The sequence below is a fragment of the Daphnia pulex genome, chromosome 10 (assembly GCF_021134715.1).
Source record: "Daphnia pulex isolate KAP4 chromosome 10, ASM2113471v1".
NCBI classification, from domain to species: domain Eukaryota; kingdom Metazoa; phylum Arthropoda; class Branchiopoda; order Diplostraca; family Daphniidae; genus Daphnia; species Daphnia pulex.
The window spans coordinates 4,730,908-4,746,625 of NC_060026.1; the positions used below are offsets into that span (position 1 = coordinate 4,730,908).

The 15,718-nt window shown below is 36.0% G+C and overlaps 3 protein-coding genes and 4 long non-coding RNA genes across 13 annotated transcripts; 4 read left to right on the forward strand and 3 right to left on the reverse strand.

The window, feature by feature from the left end:
• The first annotated feature begins 1,198 nt into the window (after positions 1–1,198).
• Positions 1,199–2,289, forward strand: LOC124204265. The gene is made up of 4 exons (XR_006878803.1): positions 1,199–1,434; positions 1,517–1,733; positions 1,813–1,933; positions 2,000–2,289. It is a non-coding gene; the product is annotated as an uncharacterized LOC124204265 (long non-coding RNA).
• Positions 2,290–4,018: 1,729 nt separating this feature from the next.
• LOC124204266 lies at positions 4,019–5,058 on the reverse strand. Its single transcript, XR_006878804.1, has 4 exons — positions 4,779–5,058; positions 4,472–4,695; positions 4,279–4,402; positions 4,019–4,212 (listed from the first exon to the last, which is right to left on the reverse strand). It is a non-coding gene; the product is annotated as an uncharacterized LOC124204266 (long non-coding RNA).
• Positions 5,059–6,374: 1,316 nt separating this feature from the next.
• LOC124204264 lies at positions 6,375–8,610 on the reverse strand. 4 transcript variants are annotated; one of them, XR_006878801.1, is made up of 7 exons: positions 8,474–8,610; positions 8,306–8,396; positions 8,174–8,247; positions 7,856–8,112; positions 6,972–7,772; positions 6,742–6,898; positions 6,375–6,669 (listed from the first exon to the last, which is right to left on the reverse strand). It is a non-coding gene; the product is annotated as an uncharacterized LOC124204264 (long non-coding RNA). The 4 variants fall into 4 exon arrangements; XR_006878799.1 differs by having other exon boundaries at positions 7,856–8,094; positions 8,474–8,609; XR_006878800.1 differs by having other exon boundaries at positions 7,856–8,115; positions 8,474–8,609.
• A 103-nt stretch (positions 8,611–8,713) lies between these two features.
• On the forward strand, positions 8,714–10,978 carry LOC124204274 (ethanolamine kinase 1-like). 3 transcript variants are annotated; one of them, XM_046601320.1, is made up of 8 exons: positions 8,714–8,849; positions 8,929–9,100; positions 9,155–9,292; positions 9,351–9,613; positions 9,672–9,898; positions 10,104–10,326; positions 10,414–10,494; positions 10,563–10,978. In XM_046601320.1, exons 2-7 carry the CDS (start codon positions 8,972–8,974, stop codon positions 10,478–10,480), a joined length of 1,047 nt encoding a protein of 348 aa, XP_046457276.1. In that variant the 5' UTR covers positions 8,714–8,849; positions 8,929–8,971; the 3' UTR covers positions 10,481–10,494; positions 10,563–10,978. The 3 variants fall into 3 exon arrangements, with proteins under 3 accessions (XP_046457276.1, XP_046457278.1, XP_046457277.1); XM_046601322.1 differs by lacking the exon at positions 10,563–10,978 and having other exon boundaries at positions 10,104–10,358; positions 10,414–10,446; XM_046601321.1 differs by lacking the exon at positions 8,929–9,100 and having other exon boundaries at positions 8,728–8,849.
• A 78-nt stretch (positions 10,979–11,056) lies between these two features.
• On the forward strand, positions 11,057–11,976 carry LOC124206084. Its single transcript, XR_006879557.1, has 4 exons — positions 11,057–11,347; positions 11,413–11,541; positions 11,607–11,750; positions 11,816–11,976. It is a non-coding gene; the product is annotated as an uncharacterized LOC124206084 (long non-coding RNA).
• A 102-nt stretch (positions 11,977–12,078) lies between these two features.
• LOC124206083 lies at positions 12,079–12,801 on the reverse strand. Its single transcript, XM_046603722.1, has 2 exons — positions 12,340–12,801; positions 12,079–12,276 (listed from the first exon to the last, which is right to left on the reverse strand). The coding sequence occupies exons 1-2, from the start codon at positions 12,667–12,669 to the stop codon at positions 12,163–12,165; spliced, it is 444 nt and encodes a 147-aa protein (XP_046459678.1). The 5' UTR covers positions 12,670–12,801; the 3' UTR covers positions 12,079–12,162.
• A 531-nt stretch (positions 12,802–13,332) lies between these two features.
• On the forward strand, positions 13,333–15,402 carry LOC124206082 (lysosomal-associated transmembrane protein 4A-like). Of its 2 annotated transcripts, none has more exons than XM_046603720.1 (7): positions 13,333–13,695; positions 13,772–14,096; positions 14,159–14,246; positions 14,318–14,368; positions 14,433–14,538; positions 14,620–14,728; positions 14,798–15,402. In XM_046603720.1, the coding sequence occupies exons 1-7, from the start codon at positions 13,567–13,569 to the stop codon at positions 15,055–15,057; spliced, it is 1,068 nt and encodes a 355-aa protein (XP_046459676.1). In that variant the 5' UTR covers positions 13,333–13,566; the 3' UTR covers positions 15,058–15,402. The 2 variants fall into 2 exon arrangements, with proteins under 2 accessions (XP_046459676.1, XP_046459677.1); XM_046603721.1 differs by having other exon boundaries at positions 13,418–13,695; positions 14,318–14,363; positions 14,428–14,538.
• Positions 15,403–15,718: the final 316 nt, after the last annotated feature.

Below are 15,718 nucleotides of genomic sequence, written 5' to 3' on the forward strand. Positions count from 1 at the left end.
ATAAACATGGAATAGTAAAAAACATTTTGAAATTTGAAACATCGGTGGCAAAGTTTGTGTGTTTTGTATTCGTTTGCTCAAAACGTGATGAGCCTCTTATCCAGTGTACAGCGTGTTAATCATTAAGACGCACATTGTATATAAAACCTTAAAGGAGCAATTATTTTTTGGATATTAATACTTTTTTTCAATTATCGAAAAAGAAGTGGACATTTTAAATCAACTCTTTGCTTTGGAAATGCTCTAGTTTTTTATTTCGCCGTTTTTCACATTCTTTTTAGAAAAAAATCTGCAACTCGTCTTATTAGATCATTTATAGCGAAACGACTCGCCCAGTGCATACCTTATTAAAACAAAATCTGAATTTGTTTTTTTTCTAAGTTCTTGCGCCAAAGAAATCAAATTCAGATTTTGTTTTAAAAAATGTGAAAAAACTCGCATTTTTTTACAGAATCTAGGCATTCCATCTAATTCCCTTTAAAAATATAGAAAAAACAAGGAAAAATTATGAAAAATTTATTGGGAATTAAACAGATTTGAACTTTATGCTACTATTGTGGGAATCCACCGCTATACCCACTTAACTGTCAATCGCTTTCTTTCAATCTATTCTGACCATCGGGCAATGCAAGTCAGACACACAGGTATCCAAAGGGTGGAAAGAATCTGCAGAAATGTGGAACAAAAACCGATACTTACGACCCTCTGGCTAGGTACTATGGCAACAGGAAAGGGGCAGGGAACCCAAAATTGGTCCCACACAGAAGCGTATACGATGATGGGCCGTGACTAAAGTAGGCCATGCTTTTGGGAGGCTGTCACGTGACAAAAACCAAAGCCTGGTCTCGGGGGGTGTACGGAGAATGTTTTATTATGGGTTCGAAATAAACCATTCTCCGTACCACCCCAGTTTTTGAAGTTCTCCGTACCACCCTATTGTTGAAATTCTCCGTACCACCCTATGTTAAGACCCAGTGCACAACGAGGCTTGACAAGCCTCCGCTCATGGATTGCAATGAAATAAACGACTGAAATCCTCACAAATATCGGTTTATGGGGTTTAATAACAATATTTAATTTCCCTTTTAATTCTATTAAACCTTTTTATCATTCTATCTAATTATTGTGCGATGTATTTACTATCGATTCCTAAGAATCGATAGTAAAATAAGTTGTTTGTTTGTTTACGTTTTTTTAAACATGACGTCTTTAGACGAAAGAGCAGTGCAGAAGCTCTGCAGGCATTAGTTACGCCTGAAACTTTCGAAGGAATTGCACGATGAAGCTCAACGGGAGAAGCAACGCGTAATCGATCAACGAGTTTGAATAAGCCAGGAGAAATCTAGTGCTAGGCTTGTCTGTCAACCTGAGCTGGCCTCAGGAGCTAGAGCTATCAAGGAAGGCTCAATTAAGAAGTATCTTAACATGGTCAATGTAAGAAGTGTTGCTTTTGTTCAACTGTATTTCTGTTTTAAACAAGCTGTATTTAACTTGGTGTTTTCTTACATGTTTATAGACCTTGGAACGGAAGACCCAAAATCCCAAAAAGTCATATGGTGTAAATCCTGGCAATCTCAGACTAAGCGATTAAATAGTTTTCATGGAAAGCATGTGCAGGTGTCATTGAATAATCATTGCCATTCCATTGTCTTATTTGATTTGTGTGAAAACCAAACAGTTTTCGTGCAGTGTCAAATGGTGTAAGTTTCATTATGAAGGTGCTGAAATCTCAGGTAGCTAAGTTCACTGGTAATCCAGAGACATAATGTTAAGTTTAAAAAGTTTATTTCAACCACAATTATATTTTTATAGATACCCAAAGAATGCGTGTATTGCTGAATAGATAAATTTGATCGTCTCAATGAGAAGGGTGTTATCGTGACACAACCACATTTAAATAGTGGTGTATTCCCGTGACACACACTTGGTTCAGGTTAAAGCTACTTTGCTCACCGTATTACATATTTTATTTATATCTTGTCTCTCTTTTCATTTACAGTTCCTTTGATGAAACAAGATGGGCATGTTTGTTCGCTTCTCCGCCCGCTGAATCTTCGTTCGCAAAAGGTTAAGATTTCATGGATGAGTTTACGGAAAAGAAAAAGAACTATTGGACGAATTGTTGTCGGGCGTAGAGGCGTTTGAAGAAGGAGACTTCGGATATGCCACTGAAGCAACTGAAGATGGCGATTCGGACGCCTTAGCCATCAACAAATTACTATTATTTTCTTTTGCAAGTCTGTAGGCTAATGCATGAACCAATTTATTCCATACAAATATTAAACTGAACTCTCCAGTGTTTTACTTCAAGTTGCTCGAAGGAAGGTTTTGAAGTGCCGATAAATATAATGACCGACTCGTCGGATGTCTACTGGTACTGGGGCAGTCTATTTTCGTTACCTTATGGTTTTGAGTCTAATTCTGGGTTAATAAATGGTGACAAACCGATAAAAGCATCTATCTATATGAGAACTACATCTCGCCTGAATTTCAATAAATTCCCGTCAGGGAAATCTGCCGAAAATGAGGCTCAAAGATGATTTTCTTGGAATTTTAGCCGCCAAGAAGCTGGATTTTATTTAAATTTAGGGATAAATAGCTAATCAAAAATAGTTTTTATAAGTGAAAAAGATAGAGTATAAGAAGGACAACAACATACTGAAAATTGAGCAACTTTCTTTGGCTTATAAGATACGAATAGGGGTAAAAACGCCAGCCGTAGAGCGTGCGGAAGTAAAAATTCTTTGGCCGTTGATTACACATACGTGTGTACATATTATGCTGATTCTGAATGCATATTTCGATTCAGCGTAAAAAGTTGAGATAGAGGTGTAATTTTCATCCATATTGGTGGTCAGCCGCATAGTAGCGTGCGTGAAAATAAAAATTCGTTCACAGTTAATTACCCATTCGTGTGTTCATTTTAGGCTTATTACGACCTGATATTTCGATTCAAGGTAAAAAGTTGAGTCTAGGGTGTAATTTTCATTCTTTTTGGGAGTAGCCTGCGGGAGTTATTAGTTTACGACTTGTTTTTTTTTAAGGGAAAAAGCGCAGCAACTCGCATACGTTAACAGGGCGGACTTTTTTCGGAAAAAAGTTTGATCGCAAAAAATTCAATCCCGCAGGCTACCGCCAAAATGAATGAAAATTACACCCTAGACTCAACTTTTTACCCTGAATCGAAATATCAGGTCGTAATAAGCCTAAAATGAACACACGTATGGGTATTTAACTGTGAACGAATTTTAATTTCACGCACGCTACTATGCGGCTGACCACCAATATGGATGAAAATTACACCTCTATCTCAACTTTTTACGCTGAATCGAAATATGCATTCAGAATCAGCATAATATGTACACACGTATGTGTAATCAACGGCCAAAGAATTTTTACTTCCGCGCGCTCTACGGCTGGCGTTTTTACCCCTATTCGTATCTTATAAGCCAAAGAAAGTTGCCCAATTTTCAGTATGTTGTTGTCCTTTATATTGTCTATCTTTATCACTAATTAAAACTATTTTTGATTAGCTAGTAACCCCTCAACTAAATTAAAAACCAGCTTCTTGTGCTAAAATCCCAAGAAAATAAACTTTGAGCCTCATTTTCGGTAGATTTCCCTGACGGGAATTTATTAAATTTCATGCGAGATGTAGTTCTCATATTGATAGATGCTTCTATCGGTTCGCTATATTTTATTTACGCAGAATTACGCTAAAAACCATAAGGGAACGAAAATAGACTGCCCTAGTCGACATCCGACGAGTCGGCCATTATCGCACTCCAAAACCTTCCTTCGAGCAAATTGAAGTAAAAACACTGGAGAGTTCAGTTTAATATTTGTATGCAATAGATTATTGGTTCATGCATAATACAGACTTCCAAAACAAAATTTAGTAATTTGTTGATGGAGTAGACGTGAGCTCGTCTAAGGCATCCGAATCGCAACCTTCACTTGCTTAAGTGGCATATCCGAAGTCTCCTTCTTCAAACTCCTCTAAACTCCTCTACGCCCGTCACCAATTCGTCCAATAGTTCTTCTTCTTTTCCGTAAACTCATCCGTGAAATCTTCCCATTGTGCGAACGGAGATTCAGCGGGTGGAGAAGCAAACAAACATGGGCATCTCGTTCTGGTTTTTGAACAATTGCTTACTTATATCGTAGAATTAACATCTGTGCATCAATGAACACATCGTTCGATCAAAGGAACTGTAAATGAAAAGAGAGACAAGATATAAATAAAATATGTAATACGGTGAGCAAAGTAGCTTCTACCTTGAACCAAGTGTGTGTTACGGAAATATACTACTATCTAAATGTGGTTGTGTCACGATAACACCCTTCTCATTGATTTGTGACGATCAAATTTATTTTGTCAATATGCGCCTTTTTTGGGTATCTATACAAATATAATTTTGGTTGAAATAAACATTTTAAACTTAACGTCTCTGGATTACCAGTGAACTACCTGAGATTTCAGCATCTTCATTATATAACTTACACCATTTGACACTGCACGAAAACTGTTTGGTTTTCACACAAATCAAATAAGATAATGGAATGGCAATGATTATTCAATAACAACAGCACATGATGCTTGTCATGAAGACTATTTAATCGCTTAGTCTAATTGCTAGGATTTCCACTGTCTGACTTCTTGGGATTTTGGGTCTTCCGTTCCAAGTACTTGGTCTATAAACATGTAAGAAAAGACCAAGTTAAATACAGATTGTTTTTACAAAGAAATATAGTTGAACAAAAGTTACACTTCTTACATGGACCATATTAAGATGGATACTTCTTTTGAGCATCTCTTGAGAACTCTCGCTCCTGAGGCCAGCTCAGGTGGACCAGCAAGCCTGCTAGCACCAGATTTCCCCTGGCTTATTCTTACTCGTCGATCGATTATTCGTTGTTTCTCCCTTTGGTATTCTTCAAGCTGCGTATAGCAATTCCTTCGAAAATTTCAGGCGTAACTAATGCCTGCAGAGCTTCAGCACTGCTCTTTCGTCTAAAGACGTCATCGTTTAAAAAAACGTAAACAAACAAGTCCTGTTGTCTGCACCCAAACAACTTATTTTACTATCGATTCTTAGGAATCGATAGTAAATACATCGCACAATAATTATATAGAATGATAAAAAGGTTTAATAGAATTAAAAGGGAAATTAAATATTGTTATTAAACCCCATAAACCGATATTTGTGAGGATTTCAGTCGTTTATTTCATTGCAATCCATGAGCGGAGGCTTGTCAAGCCTCGTTGTGCACTGGTCTTAACATAGGGTGGTACGGAGAATTTCAACAATAGGGTGGTACGGAGAACTTAAAAAACTGGGGTGGTACGGAGAATGGTTTATTTCGAACCCATAATAAAAAATTTCTCCGTACACCCCCCGAGACTATGTTGAGAAACATAGTAAATACGTGCTCAAAACTAAAATGTTAACCCATAATAATACCATGATGACCAAATAACCTTTCCAATGATTCAACAATCAACAATCGTAATACTTAAAGACATAAACTCAACGTTTTCTTAATTTAAGAGACGAAGAGACGACGATTGCTTTCACAAGGGTGGTTGGCGTATATTCAATTTTACATGGCAACTGCGCATATGAACATGGCAACGTTGTTAACCGTGTTTTTGGCGCGAAATATTTTTAGCGCGAAAAACTGCAGAAATTGATTCTAATCAACTGTTTCGTGTTTCCACAATCTGCTCTATCAGAATCACTCGTAAGTTCAATTTTAAATATTTCAAGTTAATGTTTATCTAAATTTTGAACATTTTAGACTATGGCACCGATTCCCTTAACCACAACGATTGACGAAATTGAGGAAGCTATTTTCATGGTGTAATGAAGCCCATTACCAGTGCGTTGTTGAAAGAGGATCTTGACGTTCACTGGACAGCATATGGGACTTTTTTCTTCTGCCTCGTTTGGATGGGGTCCAAATTTGGGCCCCCAATTATCTATTTCTGCATGAGAAAGGCAAATGAGTGGCACAAGAAGAAGAAACCAGAGCATGGACAAAGTGTTTTGGAAGCGGCAGATCAGGTGGACAGCCAAAGCCAGTTAGCTGATCAGATTGCAACATAAGTTTTTCATTACAGTATTTCAACAATATGTGTTTTTAACATTTTCCTTTTTTTTTATAGCAAAATCCTGCAATCTTTGGACCAGAAATTGGATGCTCTAATTGCATCCAAAGGGAAAAAGGAGTAATATCAAGATTGAACATTCGTTTTGTATTACATTCAGTGGTTTACTATAAATAAAAAAAATTTCCACTCTTGTTTCTTTTCTTCTCTTTATTGGTTTTAAGCAGCTTCATTGCTGACGTACAGATAACAATAGACAACATTTCGGCAAAATGGACAGTTGTTTATTACAAGCAAGTAGTTTACGCCTTTGTTGCTCGGAACTTCAGTTCCACCCTTCTGAATGCAATGCCTAAGAACAAGTTGAGTTGGTGAAGACGAGTTGTCATTCATGTTCCAAATTCTGGCAGTACTATCGCCAGAGCCAGAAGCCAATAAATCAGTTGTTGGGTTCCAAGCGCAGATGAAAATTTCAGATTCATGGCCACGAAGTACAGTTGATTTGCTGGCAGGTATCTCTACTCCTGTTTCCTCTTCCCGGCATTCATAGGGGTTGGCTAATAAGAAATAGTTGAAGGGAAAATAAGTAAGCAGTTCAGGGGATCAAAGAAAAGTATTGACTATCTTACGATAGGAATGCATGGGTTCATCTCCATTGGAATTTGGTGGTTCTGTCTTTACCACTTGTGCTTTCTGATTGTTCTGTATTTGCTGTTGACGACTTGCAACATCAGGCATCACAGCATCAATGAGTGATAAGCTTTCCATGGGTTGTTCCGAACCATCCTGAAAAACAAATACATAAAAGAGTAAAAATTTGGTGGTAGATAAATTTCATCATATTTAAATTGTCACACACATCTCCAACACTGATCTCAGCTGCTGTGAAATGGAAACCCTTCTGGGGCACGTCAAGTGAAGAATCCGGATTCGGATTCGTTGGATTCGTCACTTGACGGTTTGGATTCAGAAAAGGGATTCAGGGTGCGTTCTGAAAAAAAAAAAAACTTTTACGCTGACAGGAGGTGGATACGGGACATCTTGCGGCGAGATTAATTACTTGCAAGATCAATGCTAATGATTTCTTTCTAAAGTTGACAGTGACGACGAATTATATGCGGAATTATGTGAGATGTATTTTGCATGATTTTAACAGATTTTACTATCAGTAATTTTTTATTGACATTGAGTTAATCTATTTGACCCTTTGAAGACCAATCTTTAATAATTTAACTAAAATTTACATTTATTGCATTGGTAATTCTGTCTGTTCTATGTTGTATGTTCAGAAATGATTCATTGGAACTGTTATTATTCAAAAGTTTATCAGAGAAAATATAATTTTATTTATCGTAAATCATTCCGGGTAGCCTAGTTATATATATTTAATCAACACATGAGTTCCGGTCGGGCCACGTAAAAAAGAAGAATATGATTTATGAACGACATCCCGCTTACACACGAAAAAGACGATCTTTCGTGTTATTAAATTGTAAAGTGTTTATTGAGAATAAGATAAACTGGTCGTCAAATTTGGTAACTCGGAGAAAGCTGGCCTTCTTTACCGAAAGGTGTTACAAAAGGGCATCGAACCCTTGGGGCCAAAGATCCATCTTTCTTTATTACCTACCTGGAAGATGAAGAAATCCTTGCAAAAAAACTTTCTCACAAAACAAAAAAAAAGTTACCACATTGCGCGGGGAATGAAATTTAAACCATTTCTTAAACCACTTTACAACTCACCTCAATCTATTCCTTGCTAAGTTGTAAATCTTCACTGTTTGTTATAACACCATAATCTGACTCATCTGCTGAAACGTATGGAGTATTTACTCCAGAGGGGCCTAGTGCATCTTGGAATATGTAGTTAACTTCTGTCCCTGTCAATGAAGTGTTCAATAACAACACATTGACTTAGACACTTAGTCGACTCAACCTGGCTGGGCTCGCAGGACTTGTGGTTTGGTGAAAGCTGTGGCAATCTAAATGATCAACGACAACTTCTATTAACTTTGAAATTAGAAAGGAAGTGAAATTACATATGCTCTAGTACTTCATTACTTGTGTGGTTGTGGAATCGCTGAAAGTTTCCTCAACCATGAGTGCCCATCGCCAGGCCATTGAGTGGAATGTTCCTTCACAATGGAAAAAAAGATTTAAAAATGCATTTCTAAATAGGTGACATAGGAATACCTTTCATTTGCTACAAATTTATCAATTCAAGCAAGGAAGACGCCTTCAGCGAAGGTCCAGCCAGCACTTGCAATATTAGCACAATAAATTCCTGCATGAATCGGCAAAGCAATCAATGAAATCCATACTAAGTGAAACAAACAGTGAAATTTATACTACTGTACCCACCACGAAAGCGTCTAAATCTAAAGAAACACTATGACTCCAATTGACGTATAGCTCGATCAATTCGCCAACAAACAAGGAATACTTCGCTGTAGCGGCGGCTGCAGTGAGATTGCACGGATTTTTCAAATCCCTCTACCGGCAATCCGTAGGAACTAAATTTCCCGTGTTAGCTGTGTTAGGCTGTTAGCTTATGGGAGACGGATTCTTCACTTGACGTACACGGGTGTACCCCTGGATGATGGTGACCATCCGGCAATGCTGAAGTAAACAACTGCAGACGACATCCAAATCAGATTGAACAATGAAGAATGAACATAAAGTTTTCAATATCAGAATATTTTGGAAGGTACGACCGTACGAGTCCGCTGTAAAAGAAGTAATGCTCTTACAAATTATTTTACTTGCAAGTTATTTATTATTTCTTCCTACAATTTCTGGTGAAAAATTTACATCAGTTACGTGTAGCAATAAAAAATAAGTCCAGCTTTGCAATCAATTATGGATGTCTCAACTTGCAAGACTGTTGAATTGCCAATCACAATTGATAAAAAAGATCTCATCAACAATTTGTGGGAGCTCATATTTATTTTGAAGCCCCAATGGGACCAATCTAATGTTAAACACAAAGTAATGGCTATAGATCTGTATAGACAAAATATTATATAAATCATAAATTTTTAGATTTTCAGTGATGGAATAACAAATTCTTTAGTGGGAGTTTTTCAAATTAGTGACAAACATAATATGATACTTGTACGTGTGTTTGGAGAAAATACTGAAAAAATCATTGATCGGAATGCAGAGCTAAAAAATATGAAGGTATTCAATAAAAAAAACAGAGGTAATTTTTTAACTTATTAAATATTTGTTCCAAAAGATTCTTCATACATTGGGGTTTGGTCCAGCATTGTATGCATCTTTCTCCAATGGATTAGCTTATCAATACTTACCTGGTGAAATACTGACAGTCAAAACTTGTTTGAATGAAAAAATTTATCCAAAGGTTGCAGAAAAAATGGCTCAGTTCCATCTACAGTATGATAATGTGAAGGAACGATTGCCCACTGAGGAGAGAAATTCATTTGGTCAATCTATCCTGTGGACCAAATTAATGAATTTTATTAAACTCTGTCCTGAAAAGTATGAAGTTCATCTCTCAGTAGAATCTAGAATGCTGCTACTTTTAGATTTGTTACAGGTATTGTTCAGGTGACACTTCAAAAGATAAACTGTTGGAAGAACTGAAGTGGTTAGAAGGAACACTTGTACACTTAAATAATCATTTGGTGTTTTGCCACAATGATTTGCTACTAGCCAACATACTCTATGACAAAGATCAAAATGTCATTGCATTTATCGATTTTGAATATGCAGGTCCAAACTATCAGGCATATGATATTGCCAATCACTTCTGTGAGTTTTCAGGTATGTTTTGTTAGGTATGTAATTTGGAATAGTAATAGACAAATTTAAAAAAAATAAGAATTATAACTAGTAAAACTTCATTCATCAACTACGTGAAATTGGATATACGTGCAAGATTCTCGCGAGAGAAGAATACATAAAAATAATGTAGCTACACGAATTGCATATGTGTACGAAATGTAAATCTCGTATACCTTTTTTTAAGGTGTCGAAGATTTCAACACGTCTCGCTACCCAGATGAAGAATTTAGGAAAAACTGGGTGACTTGCTATTTGAAGACCTTTTGTGGAGGTCAAGATGTTGGGAATGAAACTGTGCAGCTGTTACTTCATCATATCGAACTGTTTACTCTTGCAAGCCATTTTTTCTGGGGAGTTTGGTCACTCATTCAAGCTGCTAATTCCTCTATTGATTTTGACTTTGAAAAGTATGGTTGAGTGGCTGCATTTTGTTAATAATGTGTGTGAAAAAACGATCAAGTTATCCATTTAATTATCCATTTAAATTGTTACAGGTATTCTTCTTTGCGTCTCAATGAATATTTTAAGAAGAAAATTTTCCTTCGTGAAAACCAAGAATGAGTCAATGAGAACCGGTAAAAAAAAATAGCTCAGTCAAAAATACCCTATTTTCTTTGCGATTTAATTTTTGAATTATTTTTAGGTAGTGCAGTGTGTGATGGAAAACTCATTCTTTTACGGGAACCCTGATTAAACTTATTCACACTACTTCAGGATCCATTCCACACACATTTCTCTTAATAAACACTCGGAAGGACGATTTATCAACATCGTGGTTGTTTTTGTCAACAATGAATTTTCTTTTTTTTTATTTTTAAGTGCACTTTTTCCAATAGTTGATATACCTATTTTCTCATTAAATATTACCAATTTGTTATTTCATCCAGTTTCTTACACATAAGTGACAACTAAAACTGCCGATTGTCGAATTTTCTCTTTGAACTTATTGATCTGATTCTTGCCATAATACTTTTATAGGAAATTCAAAAAATTATAAGCCAAAATGTTATTGCGATTTGACCCTATCCCAAAAAAATAAACGTAGTTTTCGTGGGGCAATATAGGGCTCTTCGGGATCTGTTTTATTTAGCCGATTTATCTGGCAACGCAGCATGGCTCTAGACTTATTTCGAACAATAATGTAAAGTCAAAAATTTTTGCTTCTGAATCCAAACAGCAAGGCTCTACTGTTTTGACTAAAGTGTTTCTTGTGTGTTGAAATTTTCTTTCGATTGTTAACTGAAATGAGAATTTGTAATGTTGCTAAGTGTGGACGTAAGATCAGTGATGGTGTCAAATTGTATTCTTTGCCAGAAAACAGTGTTCGTCGTCAGCTTTGGCTTGACAAGATTAAGATTAAACGTAGAAAAGCTAATCGTCATACCAAAATCAATAAAATCTGGATATGCTCAAAGCATTTCTATTGAGGTATAATTCTATCAAGCTAGTTATTGCTATTTATTGCTAATACATACTCTGTTGTGCTATATTAGGGAAACCTGCAAAAGATATCTACCCGAGGCATCCAGATTTTGTGCCATCATTGTTGTTAGGGGATGAGCCACTAGAATTAATAGACTCACCTCTACTTTCTGAAATTCAGGATCATTCTTTGCCGATTGGTAATATTCAAACTACAAATTTACAAGTGTTTGTCAATGTAAAGCATTTCATTTTCAACTATTAGATGAGCTTGATCAACACAGCATTCCAAGTAATTGCGAAGAGAGTTTACACACAACCATAGAATGTGAACTTCCCAGCAATGAGAACCCATCGGAGACTACATTACATGTAGATTCATTATGCCATGAAAATACTTCACAGAGTGGTAAAGTAATTACATTTTTGTTTATTTCTTATTGCTTGCCTAATGCTTTTTTCCAATTTTAATAGCATTACTACAAGGAAACGAGATTGACTGTAGGCCTATACCAATTCCTGCTGTGGAGTGCTTAACAACATCACAAGTTAGCAATTCAACAACTAACCTGGACGATAATCTCGAAGGAGACTTATAGCGTCTACGATTAATCGAGCAAGTGTCTCAGTTAACGAAGCAAGTTGTATTGCTTCAGTTTAAGTTAGATTGTAGAAGCATTATCAAACTGAATAATGAATATTACAAAAAACTGAATATTACAAATTGAAAAGGACGATGACGTTTGCCAGTTTTATACTGTATTCCCTCATGAATTTCAACTGAATATACACTGACGATTAAAAGACATCCAATGTTGTTATTAAGTATTAACCCCTACAGCACAGGTACAATGAGCGTATATTACACAGCCATCAACACCTATTACAGCCCATGGTGAGTGAGGAGTTTCGCTGATAGCTTGAGATGGAGTTACCTAATTGTGAATTAGAACAGAAAATATAATTCATGTCAATAATAAACAACTTTGAGGGGTTACCTTAGCTTTAACTAAAACCACTCCAGATGACAAACACATTGCCATAAATTGTTTCAGCCAGCCATCGTTCACTGCTTGTTTTGACTCAGCTTTGAGACCTTTGAAGGCTCTCTTTGTTTTCTCCACATCTATAATACTTCTGGAGAAAACTAAGTAGGCGAATATATCCCCATGATCTATTTTGGGAATAATTGTGCAACACTGAAGTCCTTGTTTCCACAAATCTTTAGATAAACTGTAAGGGCAATCACACTGAAGAATATCCAATTTATCAAGGTATTTTTCTTTGGCTTCTACTGAAAGCCCACTAACATAATTCGATAAAGACATAATATTTCAAAACATGAAACACATTTTTCAACACACAAGAAACACTTTAGTCAAAACAGTAGAGCCTTGCTGTTTGGATTCAGAAGCAAAAATTTTTGACATTACATTATTGTTCGAAATAAGTCTAGAGCCATGCTGCGTTGCCAGATAAATCGGGTAAATAAAACAGATCCCGAAGAGCCCTATACCTTTAAACTAAAAGAAATTGGTTTCTCGCTGCAACTTTAATTCCATTAGATATTGGTGGGCGCATTTTTTCAACAAACTTTGTTTCTACCTAATTATAAAGGTCATTTTCAATTTGAAATTAGTTATTGTACGATGTCTAAAACATGGAAATGAAAGGTGTTACATAGCTAACTCAATTTTTTGGAGCGCCACGCTAATGAACTTTTCCCGTACGGTTTTTCGTGCGTTCTCTTACTACTTTTGGTAGTACTGTAAAAAAGATAGGATATTTTTTATTTCTTTTGCCTTTATGCTTAATGCTTCAGTCCCATTTTTAATATTCTCAATTTTCTAATATACATTCGCAAAACAAGCTTTAAAATTTTTGCTCTGATAGCATAGTTAATTTTATTTGAATACCGTTAATAAGGGGTGGGCCGGTGGGCTTATTCTTATTGGCTATGCACTAAATTCTGCACCCAATAGCGGCAAAGAGCAAGGAATTTTAAGCTACGGCAACGGCTTATTCTATTACTCGATACATAAGTAAGTGACCGATAAATTGTAAATCGATTAAACAATCGTACCGTTCCATTTATTATTGACCAACTTTGGCTTCTTCTAGTTTATATTCTAGCACAATTTCAGGATACCTTTATTTCATTCAGTTACAGTTTATAACTGCTGAATCAAGAATAATATTAAGAGAAGACTTTTATTAAGTTCACAATGCGTTTCAAGTTTGGTAATTTTGGTCGTTTGAGAAGTGCTGGAAGTCTTTATGAAGAGAAACGTTGGCGTTGTTGTCTTTGTTGTCATGTGAGAACTGGTACCATTTTTTTAGGCGTGTGGCATCTAGTAAGTAGATTTTTCCAAGAAATTGTATTTTATTTATTGTTATGCCATAAAAAAAATGTAAATAATTTTTTCTTAGGCTTTGCATATGCTGTCACTGGCTGCTATTGCTGTCCTAGTGTTGCACCCACAAACTATTAACCAAAAATCTGGTCCCCGTAATGGAAATGGAATATCATTTGCTGAAAATGACATTGACCAGGACCTACTTGCCATCCTCCCAACACCGCTGAGTGCTGAAATTCATGAAGAACCTCAAGCACTTCCATTATCAGAAACAATAACAGGATCTGTTCAGAATGCCAAGCCAAATACTGATTCATCTTCCAAACTTTTGTATGGATCTTTTGTTTATAAAGACTGGTTTGGTGAGCATCCACCTCCAGATCGTCATGTCACCTACCGTAATTTTTAATCATTCTTCCAAAAAATTTATTGTAGAAGTAATCAAAATTTTTTTATACAGAGGATCTGAACATTAGTATTGGTGTCAACTTCTGCACTTTAGGAATCACACTTCTTATGATTTATGGAGCTGTACGAGGAAAATCAATGTAAATAATTTTATTTTATTAGGCACAAAACCAAAGCTCTTATATAAATATTTTGAAATACCCATTTTTAGTTACATCATGCCATTTTTTTGCCTCCAGGCATTTGAATTTTTTGTGACTAGGTAAGATGTGTGGATCAATAAGTACCATAAAACTTTTATTTATAAAAATGTTATTGGCTACTAGTTTGTCAGTAATTGGGTACTTGTCATATGTACCAGACATCAGGCAAGTTTTGATTAAAAGTCCAAATATCCCATTGAGAAATGAATTACTTGCAATGGATCCACAGGTAATACAGAATTTTTCAAAGTTGCATTTATTTGCAGCATTGCATGATGTAATTTAACTAACTTTGTTATTGTATCATTAGTGTCTCTCTCTCTTGATTTTGGCGGGAATTTTGTTGATGCTTATGGCCAAAGCCTATTTCATCAGCATTGTTTGGAGTTGCTACAAGTTCCTTACTATGAGGGCTGAAGGTAATAGAGATCTAAGATTATATAAAGAACATCAAGATGCACATCAAAAGATTAAATTCTCATTTTCAGCCGTCCTTGAACGTGACAACTGTATATCTGGTATTGTCGATGGACAAAATCTGCTTGAAATACCTTCCTCGATGTGCTCACCTGGTTCAGATTTGCCAGACTATGCCACTGCTATGACCGATCCTCGTTTCGCAAAAAAACCCATTTATCCAGTTCCTCCTCCACCTTATGCCGCCGTAGTTGATGTTGCATCCGAGTCCGAGGCGTCTGAATCTGAGGCTGTTAACGTTGCTCTTTCTCCGGAGTCCCCCAAACCCTAAGGTGATTCTTAGTCAATGGCAATTACGAACTTCTAAAAACGTTGTTAAAGTTCGGATCGAGAAATCAACAAGCATAGTGCTACCAAGAGTTCACTTCTTATAATATTACTTTTTTTTTAACACGCTTCGGTTAATGAGAATTAGGCTGCAACCGTAGTTTTTGTTTAGAAACGCTGAATTTCTTTCGTCTCTTCTGATGTATTCTACCCCTTTGATAAAGTCCCGGTATTTAAAAAAACGGGTGGCACCTACATCACATATTACCAGAAGATGCTAGAAATGTGTATAAATAACCTCTTTCGATTGACGTACTATACCTTTCCAATAAACTTAATATGGCTGTAATATCCTCTTTAAAAATTGCACCGTTAAATATTTCTTAAAATGATTATTATTTTTTACATAATTCCTTAATTATTTCATGGGCACTTTATTTATTTTAATGCTGCATACGTGAATTCTGGAATAGTGTTTTCAGCTTCGTCGATGTATTGTTAATTTATTTATTACCGTTAGTTTTTCTTTGAATTAGGGTGTAGTACCAAAAATTCTTTTTTCAATTCTTGTTATCCAAATACCGTTAAATATTAGGCAAGTGCTGATGTGTAGTTGGTGTCTGTAAAAACAGTTAGATCTACTTGATAACGGAAAGGAATGGCGA

Excerpts from the sequence above, each read along its gene's own strand:
- LOC124204274 (XM_046601320.1), top strand. The coding sequence starts at position 8,972 with ATGGATGTCTCAACTTGCAAGACTGTTGAATTGCCAATCACAATTGAT. Across the intron at positions 9,101-9,154 it reads AATCTAATGTTAAACACAAA|ATTTTCAGTGATGGAATAAC; the intron begins GTAATGGCTATA and ends ATAAATTTTTAG. Across the intron at positions 9,293-9,350 it reads CAGAGCTAAAAAATATGAAG|ATTCTTCATACATTGGGGTT; the intron begins GTATTCAATAAA and ends TTGTTCCAAAAG.
- LOC124206083 (XM_046603722.1), bottom strand. The coding sequence starts at position 12,669 with ATGTCTTTATCGAATTATGTTAGTGGGCTTTCAGTAGAAGCCAAAGAA. Across the intron at positions 12,277-12,339 it reads TGGTTTTAGTTAAAGCTAAG|GTAACTCCATCTCAAGCTAT; the intron begins GTAACCCCTCAA and ends ATTCACAATTAG.
- LOC124206082 (XM_046603720.1), top strand. The coding sequence starts at position 13,567 with ATGCGTTTCAAGTTTGGTAATTTTGGTCGTTTGAGAAGTGCTGGAAGT. Across the intron at positions 14,539-14,619 it reads TACTTGCAATGGATCCACAG|TGTCTCTCTCTCTTGATTTT; the intron begins GTAATACAGAAT and ends TTGTATCATTAG. Across the intron at positions 14,729-14,797 it reads CCTTACTATGAGGGCTGAAG|CCGTCCTTGAACGTGACAAC; the intron begins GTAATAGAGATC and ends TCTCATTTTCAG.